This window comes from Heteronotia binoei, chromosome 2 (assembly GCF_032191835.1).
Source record: "Heteronotia binoei isolate CCM8104 ecotype False Entrance Well chromosome 2, APGP_CSIRO_Hbin_v1, whole genome shotgun sequence".
Classification (NCBI taxonomy): domain Eukaryota; kingdom Metazoa; phylum Chordata; class Lepidosauria; order Squamata; family Gekkonidae; genus Heteronotia; species Heteronotia binoei.
This window is the reverse complement of record NC_083224.1, coordinates 168,401,555-168,416,622: the sequence shown is the minus strand read 5'-3', so window position 1 is coordinate 168,416,622 and position 15,068 is coordinate 168,401,555. Positions and strand designations below refer to the sequence as shown.

The window sequence follows — 15,068 nt, the reverse complement described above, 5'->3', positions numbered from 1 at the left end:
TCAGTTGGTCCACTGAGTGATATGCTTTTTATGTTTTGTGTTTTTTCCCCCCTTTCCCTTTGTGGCATGGTTCATTGCTTTGGATTTGATGCCACATGAGCAGACATTAATGAATGCGAACAAGTGCCTAAACCTTGTGCGTATCAATGTGCCAACAGCCCTGGCAGCTTCAAGTGTCTCTGTCCCCCTGGACAACATTTATTAGGCGATGGCAAATCTTGCGCCGGACTGGAGAGGTTGCCAAATTATGGCACCTATTATAATAGTTATAACTATGCACAGTTCTCCCCTGTGAGAGACAACTATCGACCTCAGCAGTATTTCAGACAATCCTCCAATATCTACAGCTCCTACTCAGAGTATAGGAACAGCAGAATACCCATCCCGAGGACTAAAAGGAATGTTAGAAAGCCTTGCCCTGAAGGCTTTGAGGCAAGAAATAACACATGTGTAGGTAAATGTCACATTTGTGTATATGTCTCTATCTATAGCATATTCAAATATATATATATATATTGCTGTTGATTCGCTTTACTGCTAGGATATTTTACACAGAGATGCTATGCATTATTTTGTGAGATGCTCTATAGTAGGATTCTACTGCAATTTGTAACCTTGACATTCTCCCCAAACAGCTGATAAATATTTTGTAGAATCACCATTCTATTCTTTGCATCATATTCACCCTGTGGGTTTTTCTACATTCCCATTTCCCTTAAGTTTCTGTTTCTTCGGGGATATCTGTTCCACATGTGTTTGTTTGCCCTCTAGTGGTCAGCTCAATTTTATACTGGTTTATGTCCAGCATTTCTCCCCAAAGAAACAGAAACTTACAAGTGTGAAAAATGAGAATGAGGGAAAGCCCCATGTTTTCAGGGTATTGCAATATTCCTTTGATGGAAAATTTTGGCTTGAATGCAACAAACTGTTTCTGTGGGCAGAACAATTTCTGCCTGCAAAACATGGCTTTCTTGCCTCTTTCTGCAGCTCAAAATTCCTTCCCTTTTCTATTTTTATGGAACACCATTTTGGGGGAGCATGTTGAGTTGTGCAGGGAAGGGGAAGTAAGAAAGTCTCAGTTTGTGGGCTAAAATCCTTTCTGTCTGTGGAAACACTTCATAAGATCCCAGATGCTAATTCTTATATAGACAGCAGGTCTCGAAATATTGTTGTGTCAAGTCACTGCTGACAATGGAAACAGAGCATTCTGCACCCTGGAGGCGTTATGACTGGCATAACAGAAAATGAGGCCTATCTTGTCTCCAAGTACAAAATAGAAAGGTGTAGGTTGAAATTGGCAGCCCAATTTATTACATGCCATCAAGGGCGATGTCATTTTGTTAGGCAGAAAGCAAACTGACCCCTTTACAAGTCAGTAAGGTCACGGAACTTGGTTGAACAGCAATCCCTCCCTCCCTCCTTCCTTCCTTCCTTCCTTCCTTCCTTCCTTCCTTCCTTCCTTCCTTCCTTCCTTCCTTCCTTCCTTCCTTCCTTCCTTCCTTCCTTCCTTCCTTCCTTCCTTCCTTTCTTTCTTTCTTTCTTTCTTTCTTTCTTTCTTTCTTTCTTTCTTTCTTTCTTTCTTTCTTTCTTTCTTTCTTTCTTTCTTTCTTTCTTTCTTTCTTTCTTTCTTTCTTTCTTTCTTTCTTTCTGTTATTGCACAGGGATACCCAAAGGCATGCTCACCATAATCATGTCTTCTGAGGCCCAGGAGACAGGGAACAAGAGATAAAATGGAGCCATTTCTCAAGGCCTCTCTCCCAACATCTCTTGGGGAGTGTCACTGCTTAGATAAAAACAATATGAAAAGTGACTCTGGAGCAGGGCTGCTGATGCATTTCCCATGGGAAAGGACTCATGCCAGAATGGACATGTTGTATAATTGGGTATCCTGATGCTTTCCATTTGGATGTGGCCCCTTACCCACATAAATTTGTACAAAAAGCTGTTCTGGCTAGACCAAAAGTAGCATGCAAGGTGCAGCTCCACAGCTGGCAAGGACTTGGCACAAAGTGATAGCATGCCACAAGAGGCATCTGTAACTACATGGAAATCTCTAGGGTGCATTCACTTCATTTGGAGAAGGGTGGAGGCCACACAAAGTCATCTGCCAAGCTGCCTTCGGCTTGTCTAATTATTTTAGAGCACTTGTTGCCTGCCTTCTACCAATATTTTCATCCCAGGGAGCTAAGAAAATTTTAGAAGTCACTTAAAGCAAATAATTTGTAATACATTAATAATAAAGACAACAAAGTGGGGCAGTGAGTAAGCCCCAAATGCTCTTATTTCTCTTTGTGGAACTTGTGAATGGCTGAGAGGGAGGGAGGGAGGGAGGGAGGGGTCAATGTGTTGCGCTCTGCTTTCCACTGGAATTAACAGGAACAGCGAATGGTTGGGCAATACAGATAAATCACATGCTTTAGGCCAGTTCTCATTCACACACAAACTAACACTACTTTGATGACTGCAGCCTCAGACAGTGAGATGCATATTGGAATGAGCTGTTGCAGATTACCTCAAACAGTACTTTCCAAGGCAGAAGGTTCACCCATTCTGCTAAGCGACATCAAGTTATGTACATTGATGTGTGAACCAGCCTTATTTACTCAAAGGATCAGTTTCCATGCCTGCTCTCCAGGGTGTCCATTAATCATGGAACACTTGATGCGACTGGAGTTTGCATAAACACACTAACAGGGTCCTGTTCCTTTTATATTAAAATCTATTACACATGTCCCACTCACATGTATAATGGAGAACTGCATACTATATTGGAACCTCTCCTTTCAACAAGGAAGGGATAAAACAAAATGAAGTACTCTTAACATTGAAAAATACTGATTGTAGGCCTCGAGCTGGGGAAGGGGGCCCTAAAACAGTGGTGTAAGTCCCAAAAGCTGGTAGGGCTGCTAGGTCCAGGGCTATTTTTGTAGGAAAAGCCCAGCAGGAACTCATTTGCATATTAGGCCACATCCCCTGTCTTGTTTCACACAGGGCTTTTTTGTAGGAAAAGTTTGGTAGGGACTTATTTGCATATTAGGCCATACCCCCTGATGCCAAGCCAGTTGGAACTGTGTTCCTGTGGCTAGGTCCATCTCAAGAAATATCTGGGGACTTTGTGGGTGGAGCCAGGAGACTTTGAGGTGGAGTCAGGAACAAAGGTGTGACAAGCACAATTGAACTCCAAAGGGAGTTCTGGCAATCACATTTAAAGGGACCACACATCTTTTAAATGCCTTTCCTTCATTTGGAAGCACCTTATTTATGAGCACCTTCTTTTGGGGCTCATAAACTTGGATCCCCGGTTCAATCTTTTTGAAAATTGGGGAGTGTTTTGAGGATAGGCACTGGATGCTATGCTGAAAACTTGTGCCCCACTTCAAAAAGCAGCCCCACCTGAGCCCCAGATACCCATGGATCAATTCTCCATTATACCCTATGGGAATTGGTCTCTATAGGGTATAATGGGTGCTCAGCAGACATCCCCTGCCCCGCTGTCTGATAACCCTGAAATGAAAAAAAGGCCTCCAAACTGGGGGATCCCCTGCCTCCAACTGGGGATTGAGCAACAGAAAAAAAGTCACATGGATAGGAGACAAGAAATAAGCAACAGCTCCATGTAGAATACACCTCTTGTCAATCTCTTATCTTTTAAAAAAAATGTGGTTTGGATAAAGCAGTTGCAAAACAGGAGAATTTAGACCGGTTATGCCTGAAAGCTGATACTAGAAGTGTGCTGAAGTATCATTTCCCTACATTGTGCAAATCCGGACCTATTTGTAAAGTCAAAATTTGGAATAATCAAACCAATATTTTGAGTGGAAATTTTTTTTTGAAGATAAGAGATTGACAAGAGGTGTATTCTACATGGAGCTGTTGCTTATTTCTTGTCCAACTGGGGATTGGCAACCCTAGACGCTGGCTACAATCAGTCTGGGAACCCACCAAGAATACTGGGCTCTTGCGCTATTTTTCTCCTACTAGACACACCAGCTACCTTGCTTTCCTGCCTGGAGGCCTGGGATGCTGCCATATTAGCATACCTACCACAGGCATGCAATAGAGATCCATTAAGAACTCCTGGAACCTCAGTTGAGCAAATAAAATAATTAGCGTGCTCTCTGAACCCAATGCATGCTTTGCATTGTAGTCACATTTACATTTGCACCTAGCCAGACACATGTCTAGAAGCACACCACGTAATCCATTTTTAAAAAGTGGACTTTTATTAGGTTAACACAGAGCACTCATTTCTACCTCTACTTCATTTAAGAAAACACAAGCGGTTTGCGAATGCAAAGGAAACATGATTACGCAGATCAATTGTGTTAATATTATCACTATGCACAGCACCAACAGCAAGAGCAGTAGCAGTCTAAATCAATAAAATATCAAAAATGTCATAAGAGTCATTCAGGTTTCAAAGCAAATAATTTGTAATACATTAATAATGAAGACAGCAAAGTGGGGCAGTCAGTAAGCCCCAAATGCTCCTATTTTTCTTTGTAGAACGGCTGAGAGGGATATGTGTATTTTTGGTAGGTATTGCTACTCTAGTATATACATGCTGTTAAATACAACTGTTTTTTGAAATGTGATTTCACTGTCCCTTAGACCAATGCCTTGACTATGTTGATGGTCTTAATCTGTCACTAGTTTCTAAATTCCAGGATGTCAATCTTCCAGATTTTATTTGGCTGCTTTTACTTCACCATCCCCCGCCCCCAACTTAGAAAAATCCAGTCATAAATAGTGTTGCCTAATTTTGAGCTCACTGAGGGTGTGAGGAAGGCATTTGTGGCAAGGACAGATTTGCCCCCGGGGAACCATCCATCCATCATATGAGTGACTCCAGAAGACACGCGTGACTTTGAGCTTGGTCATTCAGTCCCTTGCTTGCAACTTTCTGAGTTATATTGACTGGTTCTTAGCCACTATGAGCCGCTGGCCCCATCCACTTCCCAGCTTCTACAGTGACTTCTATAACCGGAATAGATCAACTCTGCATCTTGTTAGGAAGGGTTGATAAAATATGGCTCTTATCATAGTGTGCAGGCAACATGTTTATCAATGCAGTGTTTTTCAAATGCATTTGTAAGTTAAGCACAGAATTGTTGCATGCAGGAGGATTCCTCTTGTTGCACGGCATCACTCCAAGCAGACCTAGTAATATATGTGCATAAAACGTAGATTTTTTTAAAAATTTCACAAGAATTAATTTCTAAAGTTTTACATCAAAGAGGTTTTTTGGTCTTGGATTGTCTCTTTGCCTTACAATTTCAATGCTTATTTTCATGCTTTTTGCAGATATTGATGAATGTGAGAACAGAGATGTGTGTCAGCATGAGTGCAGGAATACTCTAGGGAGTTACCAGTGTTTTTGCCCAGTTGGTTACCGGGTAATGGCCAATGGCAAAACGTGCCAAGGTAAGAAAATATTTTGGCAAAAGGAACAGTTATATAAATGTGATGCTTTGAGTATAGAATAAATGGCAGGCCGCCATATAGGAGAGATCTGATGTAGATAAAATTGGATAAGGTTTCAAGTTTTTAATTAAACTATGGGTCCACGCAGCACTGGCAATCCCTGGAGAAGCAAGGGTAGTGGTGGTTGTATTGAATGGTAAAACATAGAGTTTGGATGAATCCTAGAGCATCATGCCTGTGCAGTGACATCACTTCTAGGTTTGGTGCAACAATGGTCTCCTACTCCTGCTGCTCCACTGACCAGCAGTGGGAGTGGTGGGGCCCCAGTTGGGAGGTCTCTTGCCAAAGTGGAAGACCCAGTTAGCAAGTCTTACTCATACAAATGTAGCCTATCCTGTGTTAGGGACACCTTTTCAGGATGGTACAGTTGTCCTCCTCTGCGTTTGTCTGTTTTCCTCAGTGCCCAACTACATGTTATAAATCTGTCCCTGGTTCCAGTTGATAGATGTGGTCTGGGAGTTCTGAGTATGATTAGGACCATAGTCCTCCACATAACTTAAGGTTGCCAGGTCCCATCTTCTCCTGGTGGGGGATTTGGGGGTGTTCCAGGAGGGGGTGTGGCTGTCCAGATGCAATGGCATAATGCAGAATGACATCATCACATCAGGGATGCAGCAGCACATGCACACACCCCCTTCTTTCCCCCACCATGTAAAGCAGGGGTGGCCAACAGTAGCTCTCCAGATGTTTTTTTGCCTACAACTCCCATCCCAGCCAGCATGGCCAATGGCTGGGGCTTATGGGAGTTGTAGGCAAAAAACATCTGGAGAGCTACCATTGGCCACTCCTGAATTGTAAAGGGAACTTTCCACTCTCTTCAAGCGGGGACTGCACATGACTATTGGGGTAGGGTTTCACCTGCCAGCCAGCTGGCCAGCATTGGGGGGGGGAGCCCAAAACTTGGGAGATTCCCCGCCCTTTCCTGGGGACTGGCATCCCTAGCTGTACTATTTTCTTGACACTGGTATTTTCCAGCTTCCTCATATGCTTTTAGATAAGTATACTTGTGCTGATTTCCACTTTCAAAGTGCAATTTCCTTGCCTCCTCCTTCTGCAGCAGCCTGAAATACCACCCCAACCTGTTCCTGGGATCTCCTGTCCCCAAGAAACAAGATTTTCTGGGGATTTCCAGCTTCTGCAAGTAGAAATCCTTCAACCCACAGAAGAACTCCAAGGAAACTAAGCCATACTGCCTTCATAAACTCTAAAGCCTTTCTTAGGTTCAGGGTAAAGGTATATCTGCAATTATAATTTGAAAGAACTGTTCACCTGACATTCTCTGTTCTCTTTTTAAATTCAATTAGATATAGATGAGTGCCTTGAACAGAACATCCGCTGTGGACCAAATGGAATGTGCTTCAACATGAGAGGAAGTTATCAGTGTATAGATACTCCTTGCCCTCCAAATTATCAGCGAGATCCTCTTTCTGGGTATGATGCAACTTTCTTGTTTTTTTCCCACAATTTATTTTTTTCTGGAATGGAATTATACACATGGACAGTGCATAAGGAGCTGGTCCAAGTGAATACTCTAAGGGGCAATGGCCAAATCAACACCTACTAGTCAGTTCTCTCCACTGCTAACGGCCAGGAACGGAAGGGGGAAGTGCAGATTTGGGATGACCCAAATCCATGCTGCTGCTTAGGATCTCATGGTTATGATGGGCCTTCTCAGAATGTTGTGACTGTGAGGCCTTTTCAACTGTTTCATTGGATCAACCCTGACATTTAAAAAGGCACCCCCAGAAGTTTTGCATCACTGTGCATACATTTAACTTGTACACAAATGAAAGATGATTCCATCTTTTTCTTAGGGTTGCCAGGCCTTACTTGGCTGCTGGTGGGGGTCCCCAGTCCTCCTCCTGGGAGTTTTGCTGTGCATGCAAAGTGTGCACATGGCAATGATGTCACCCAGAAGTGATGTCATTGCATCAGACATGTCATGGGGGGGACACTCTTTCACTTGGGGAAAAACTATATGGTCACCATAGAGTGTTTACGCAAATGCTAGAGCAGCCCCTGTGTGATGTGCCCAGTACAATGACATAATTCTGGGTGACATCATAGGACCAGGCATGTTGGGTGTGCTGGAGCTCTTCGAGGGCAGGGCTTCCCCCAACTGGGCAGCTGTGCGGCAACAAATTGGAGCCCTGAAAACAGGGGAACCCTCATCCCCATTAGGGGAGATGGCAACCCTACTTTTTCTTGATGGTATGTATGGAAAACAAAACAAACGCTAGTCTTTCAGGTAAATTAAGTAAATGAAAAGACTGGCCATTTCATAGTAGTCTTTACTTTTAGGTTCTGCCTCAAGAACTGTCCACTTAACGATCTGGAGTGTGCCTTGAGCCCGTATGCCTTGGAATACAAACTTGTTTCGCTCCCGTTTGGGATTGCTGCCAATCAGGATTTAATCCGACTAGTTGCCTACACTGAAGATGGAGTAATGCATCCAAGGACAACTTTCCTCATGGTAAATGAGGATCTGACAATCCCTTTTGCACTCAGAGATGAGAACTTGAAAGGTGTGGTCTATACAACCAGGCCTCTACGAGAGCCAGAGACATACCGAATGAGAGTCAGGGCTCTCTCTTACAGTGCTGATGGAGCCATAGAATATCAGACAACCTTCATAGTCTATATCGCCGTGTCTGCCTATCCATACTAGGAAAGCATTGCCGACAGTAATCAAAGTATGATAACCACATGCATAGACGCCACTGGGTGTCACCACTTCCAGAATGACTCTCCTGCCTCATCTTCAGAGGGTCGCAACTTGAAAACAATTGGTGCTACTTCCTGTTTCTTCCCTGTAGCTGCCGGTGTGTTTCCCCCATCATTCCATCTTGACAAGAATGACTATAACCCACAGAACCTGAACAACTTGCTTTATTTATTACCCTGGAGCAGTCACTTTCCAAAGATCATTCTGCTGACTCTTCATTACTCGTTTAGAAGTACTAATTAGGTGGTATTTTAGTGGTCAAATGTGGTAGGCTAAAATTATTTTTTTTTCTGACATGAAGACAAAACAAGGGTTATTTCTCACAAAACTGCAACATTTATTTCTTAATTATTTTGGAAGGCTTGGTGGAGATAGTTTTTGTTTCCTAGACACAACAAAAAGCATCAGAATGCTAAGTGTCTTTACACTTTTGTCAATAAAAAAACCAGGGATCTTTAAAAGGAGCATGTGAATTCCATTAGAGAGCCAGTTTGGTGTAGTGGTTAAGTGTGCGGACTCTTATCTGGGAGAACCGGGTTTGATTCCCCACTCCTCCGCTTGCACCTGCTAGCATGGCCTTGGGTCAGCCATAGCTCTGGCAGAGGTTGTCCTTGAAAGGGCAGCTGCTGTGAGAGCCCTCTCCAGCCCCACCCACCTCACAGGGTGTCTGTTTTGGGGGAAGAAGGTAAAAGAGATTGTGAGCTGCTCTGAGACTCTTCGGAGTGGAGGGCGGGATATAAATCCAATATCATCTTCTTCTTCTTCATTAGGGCCAATTCACACATTACATAGCAAAAACAAACAAACAAACCCAGTTTTTCAGGCAACTGGTAAATGTCTGATTTTAAAAAAAACCCAGTGATGATGCATGTATTTGCAAATAAATGCTTGTCACATTCATGCTTTACCTTTTTAGTTAGAAACCCTGGCTTGCATTCATGGAAGATTTCTGTATGTGCAATAGTCTTTGCAGAGACACTACAATTACTCTTTCTGCACTGTCGTCTCCACTAACTGAAAGCAATTGCGTCCCTTTTCTCTTTTCTGTGTGCATGAGACATAGCATTAAGTATTTCTTCTGATACAATTTTTTTAAAATTGAACAAAGTGTTGTGTGTTGCTGCAGCCCCTGCACAAGCACAACTGCACTAAGTACATTTTCCTTTCTGTCCATACATTGCTGGATCCAAGCCTTAACATCTGAAACCCTTAATATCCTGGAAAGGTCCTACATGGTCACCTCCAGTTTGCACAGTTCTTAAGGTATTTTTACTCTGATGATTTTAGCACATCTACATTTTCTGTTTCCCATGTTCTTTATATAACTCTACCAACTTGGTATGGCCCATAGACTGGGAAAGCCTGCAAAGTATTTGGTGTTTACAACTAAGAATCTGTGGTACAGCAAGCAAGGAAACCCAACTATCTCCTTCAAGGAATGACAAAAGAACTTAACAGTAGATAGTAATTTGCCTACCCCAAATGGAATAGGTTTCTAAAAAGGAAACAAAGTCCACCAAGCTTTGTTGAGCAATGTTAGGTGTCAATACACTGTATAAGGTGGTAACAAACTCTGGAAGTAATTTTTGCCAAGATGTATTCTATTTTTAAGAATATATGTGTGTCTCTGTGTGTTGTACATATATATATATAAAGAGTTGTTTGCTTGTGTCTATTTTCTATGCAATATCAGGAGGTCTCCCCCCCCCCCTCAAAAGAAGTATTTTTACCAAAGAGTGTTGTTTACACAGTGGAAAATAGCCAAAATAAAGGTTCACATTCTTTTAAAAAAATGAAATATGGCAAGAGTGCTCTGAGGTTCTGATTATTTGAAGAGTTACCGTACACTGATGGAATAGTGTGGGGAGCATGAAATAATGAGAGTTGTCTTCCTCATGTTTGCCTGTCTAGATTAATTCACAGTATCACAAGGGCTGTCTTAGGCTCTCTCTGGAGAGAGTGAAGGATATTTTGGAGAGTGCCCAAGGCTACTGATATTGTGTCATTTTTTGAGAACTCTTAATATTGGTTTATACTTTCTGCATTTCCCCTCACTATCTCCTCAAGCCATGCCTTCTGTGAGATGCAGTGAATGGTATTAGATGAGAGCCAGCAGACTGGTGCAGTGGTTAAAAGTGTCAGACTCTAATAGGGAGAACCGGTTTGATTCCCCACTCTTCCACATGAAGCCTGCTGGGTGACCTTTGGCCCACCACAGTTCTCTCAGAATTCTCTCAGCTCCACCTCACAGGGTGTCTATTTGTTGGGAGAGGAAGGGAAGGTGAGCCACTTTGAGACTCCATCGGGTAGAAAAAAGTGGGGTAAAAAAATCCAGCTCCAATTCTTCATAAGCAAGATCTCTGCATACTCCCAGCCTCATGACTTCTGGATCCTATGAATGGTAGTACAAACATCGGTGTAGTAGAAGAGATGCAAAAAACAGCCTCATAGACACAGTGTCACAGTTTGCAATGCAAAAAATAAAAATTAACAGTGTCCCTAGGTTGTTCCCAATAACAGAAGTGTTGACTATTTAAACAGTGCCGACACCAGGTTCCCTCACCAGATGCTAATGTTTTCAGCCTGTCAGGGGAGGGCGGGATATAAATCTGATAAATAAATAAATAAAACAATAATGGGGAAAGGGAAGCAGAATGGAATGCGGAAAGTGAAAGGATTCCAAAAATCTCGCTTACGATATTAAATAAAGTCATTGTGACTGTTGCAGAGTCTGTCAGATCAGTTTAGCCCAGCTACTTGATTAGTTATGTCAAAAGTTACAACACTGCTCACCAACAGCAGTCCACACTGGCCATTGAGTAGGGAATACAACAGTTTCACTGTAGACATGAGTGGAACTACAGATGTGGCAACAAGCTTATCTGAGCTTCACATATCTATTCTTCATTTTTATTTCTCAATGCCTGCTTTGCGCCTGTTCATCACTGTAGGGATATGTTTTTCATACCCCTAGTTACCACTGAAGTAGCAAGTTTTGTGGCCTATTTGCACATAGAGAGGGAAAATAGAGAGGGAAAAAAATCCAACTTTTGCAGTCAAAGGTCATTGGCCAAGCCCTGTAAGATGCTGGGAATGATGCATCTTTTTTCCAGTGAAGTTCCCAGTCCCAAGTATGCCTTGCTGACTCATTACCTCATGTGACACAGACAAGGCCAGGACAAATATACCTCATTCAGATATATCTTTCAACATCAAGCCTCTATCAATGGAGTGTAATGATGCTGAAACAGCCATGGAAAAGGCAGGACTGGCCCTAGCATGATAGAATGACAAGCTACAGGGTGCACCTGGGCAACACAGCTATGGACATTATGGAAATTACCTCTCCTTACTGTCTCCTCCAGCCATGCCTGTTGTGAAACAAACATGACCTACATGCAGAGAACATCTGCACCCCACAGTAGGGTGGAGGAAATATAGGAGTGCTACTTGAGAAATTTAGCATGCAGACATGTACTTCCTGTTTCCATTACTTCTCTGTATAACGTCTGGCAGTGCCCAGAGAGACAGCGAGCCCAGGTAAATTTGCACATATCAGTCATGAAGACTCAAGGACAGAAACTGAGGTGGAGTTTATCTACTCTGCAAAATTCAAATGACATAATTGCATACAAAGGTTGCTTTTCCCCTCTGAAATGCCCAGAAGCATCAGCTGTGTGCATCTTTCACATAATGCGTATGTAGTTAGTTATCAGAAATCTGTAATCAAGTACAAAACATAACTTGATAAGCCATTGTGTCATTTGGCCTATTATAAAATAAGGGTTTTTTCATAAGATTTTGTTCCAGTTCAGTGTCTTAACAACAGGAAAAATGACCTTGGCAACAGTCTACATTTAGGTACCACTCTGCTTTCGCTGTAACTGTCAGCAACCAATCCAGTAGCAAACTTGGAGAGCCAGTTTGGTGTAGTGGTTAAGTGTGCGGACTCTTATCTGGGAGAACTGGGTTCGATTCCCACTCCTCCACTTGCACCTGCTGGAATGGCCTTAGGTCAGCCATAGCTGTGGCAGAGGTTGTCCTTGAAAGGGCAGCTGCTGTGAGAGCCCTCTCCAGCCCCACCCACCTCACAGGGTGTCTGTTGTGGGGGAGGAAGGTAAAGGAGATTTTGAGCCCCTCTGAGACTCTTCAAAGTGGAGAGCGGGATATAAATCTGATATCATCATCATCTTCTAATTCTGTTGGTGACATACAGGGCTTTTTCTGTAGAAAACAGTCCAGCAGGAACTCATTTGCATATTAGGCCACACCCCCTGACATCACTATTGTTTCACACGGGGCTTTTTTGTATAAAAAGCCCAGCAGGAACTTATTTGCCTGTTAGGCCACACCCCCTGAAACCAAGCTAGCTGGAATTGTGTTCCTGCCTGCCCCCCAAAAGCCCCGGTGATATATGATGACCTTGACTACCACAGTGACTTCAAAGAATGTAAGAGAAATAGTTGCTCATTTGTCATTAAATAGCAAATTAAAGTTTGTGCACATTCATGCTGTCCACTGGATAGCAGGGGAGCTAAAATGAACTTAGCAAAAGATACTCGCTTTTAAAAATTCTTTTGCATCAGTTTGTGACTATTGAACATGTAAGCTGCACTGCAATGACTTTAACTTTTGGTATTGTTACAAGTTGATCACTGTAACTTGTTACAAGTTGATCACTGTAACTCAACAATCAGGAACCTAACAAAAGAACATCCATATTTCATAGACTATAAATTACTTTACAATTATATGTGCAAGGGCAGAATCTAAGGGATTGTGATTTTTGCGTGCACATTGAGGTGGGAGAGTTCTCTCTAAGAATCTCCTCCCTGCTGTTAGAATGATTGTTAGCTTCCACTATGCTCTGCTTGTATACTTGTAAATAAAGAAAATACTACAAAGGTGCCACAAGTTCTCAATCCTCTCCTATCCCCCCCCCCCCAAAAAAAATCCTCCAGTGCTACTCCACATTATTTCTTAGCGATCTTGCACCAATTTGTTTCTTGTACACAAGAAAATATCTTACTGAATGGAAGCAGGGATCATCATGTAATGAAATATATGAAGATTTTCTGTTCCAGTTGTTCCCAACATGTGTGCTGTCTGAGAATTATGAATATGATGCAAAATATAAATTCTTTATATGAGGCTATTCTCCTTTGGGCTGCAACAAGAGTGTGAATCTACCTTACACATTGTTGGAATGTATTTACTCTGCAGAATACCACACTTCTACGATTGTGCAACTTTGCTATATTAACTAAAGCCTATTTCTATATGCCAGCTATGGCCATTCCTTGACAAGTGTTATCTGACCACAGTGATCTATGCTCTGATTATGCTCGGGTTAGATTACTGTAATGAGCTTTTCATAGGAATGCCTTTGAAAATAGTCCAGAAACTTCAGATTGTCCAAAATGCAGTAGCCAGGGCAGGATTAAGGTTGCCAAATCTCCAGTTGGAGTAGGGGATCACATATCTCTTGCCCACTAACACTCCGAACAGCAGCAGCAGGGGGGGAAAATACCTGTGACTCCAGCTGCGAAGTCACACCATTTCTGGTAAAAAATGTAAGTGACATTGGATACCCCTAGAAATTGCAGCAAACCATGGCTACCATAGAGCTTGTGGCAATTCCTAGAGCTACCCTATGTCACTTGTTTTTTTTAACTGGAGGTGATGTGATGCTGCAGCTGGGGTTGCACCCTCCCCCATATCCCTGTCCACAATAATCCTAGGCACAGGGTTACCAGCCCCCAAGTCCCAGTGGGGTATCCCCAAGTTTCAGGGGCTTCTCCCCATCACAGACCAGCTGGTTGGTGGGAGAAACCCTGCCTTAAACAGGAACATTGTTGTGCAACATCCTCAATGTGATGTCATCACTTGGAAGTGACATTAAAAAAAAAAAAAAAACCCTGCATGTGAAGCTTCTTTCCTAAACAAAGGAAATAGATCTGGTATGTGCATCTGAGTTCGATCCCAGTGGAAGTTGGGTTCAGGCAGCCAGCTCAAGGTTGACTCAGCCTCCCATCCTCCCGAGGTCGGTAAAATTAGTACCCAGCTTGCTGGGGGGAAAGTGTAGATGACTTGGGAAGGCAATGGCAAACCACCCCATAAAAAGTCTGCCGTGAAAACGTTGTGATGCGACCTCACCCCAGAGTTGGAAATGACTGGTGCTTGCACAGGGGACTACCTTTACCTTTTTATGTGCAACTACAAACAACATACAGAAATTGTCTTGGGTGCAAGTCCCACTGACCTCAGTGAGTCTTGTTCTGAATAACTATGAATAGGAACAGTTTGGAAAGAAGATGAATAATTATTAATGTTTTCCATGTTCAGATTTTAAAATGTGTGGAGCCAGTGTTTCCCTGAATGACCTGATGAAGAGGTTTGTAGCACAAGGGTGACATCCAGTGGTGTGTTACGCTCTCTGCAAGAAAATCTATTCCCCACCACCACCTCATGGATCATCTGGTTATGCCATACAAAATTATGTATAATAATCAGGAACAAAATTCATGTAATACTTCTTATTAAAGCCAATCAAGGTGACTCAAAACAATGCACAAGGTTTTGTGTTCACCAGAACTCTACAACATTTTTAAAAGAGAGAGGGTCAGGGACAAAGCAGGCACCCAGATCATGATCTAAACTAGTTCTGGTCTTGCCAGCACGCTGTACAAAATGTTGTGCAGGTAGGTGGACTTAAAATGGTGCTGATGCTTGGTTGGACCTTTGACTTTCTGAAACCGAGATCTGCTACATCTCTCTAACATCAGGTGAGATAAACATATCACTTTTAGGGTGAGGAGGAGATGGAAGACTGCTGTGGGGAACTACATTTGGAAAAAAT

At 42.6% G+C, this 15,068-nt stretch overlaps 1 protein-coding gene across 1 annotated transcript in view; it reads left to right on the top strand.

The window, feature by feature from the left end:
* The window catches only part of HMCN1 (hemicentin 1), a 286,027-nt gene extending 277,547 nt beyond the window's left edge, over positions 1–8,480 (top strand). Inside the window, exons 104-107 of the mRNA XM_060233046.1 lie at positions 104–454; positions 5,305–5,424; positions 6,789–6,915; positions 7,786–8,480. Of these exons, the coding sequence (XP_060089029.1) occupies positions 104–454; positions 5,305–5,424; positions 6,789–6,915; positions 7,786–8,152 (965 nt within the window). The 3' untranslated portion in view covers positions 8,153–8,480. The remainder of the gene's footprint in view (positions 1–103; positions 455–5,304; positions 5,425–6,788; positions 6,916–7,785) is intronic.
* Positions 8,481–15,068: the final 6,588 nt, after the last annotated feature.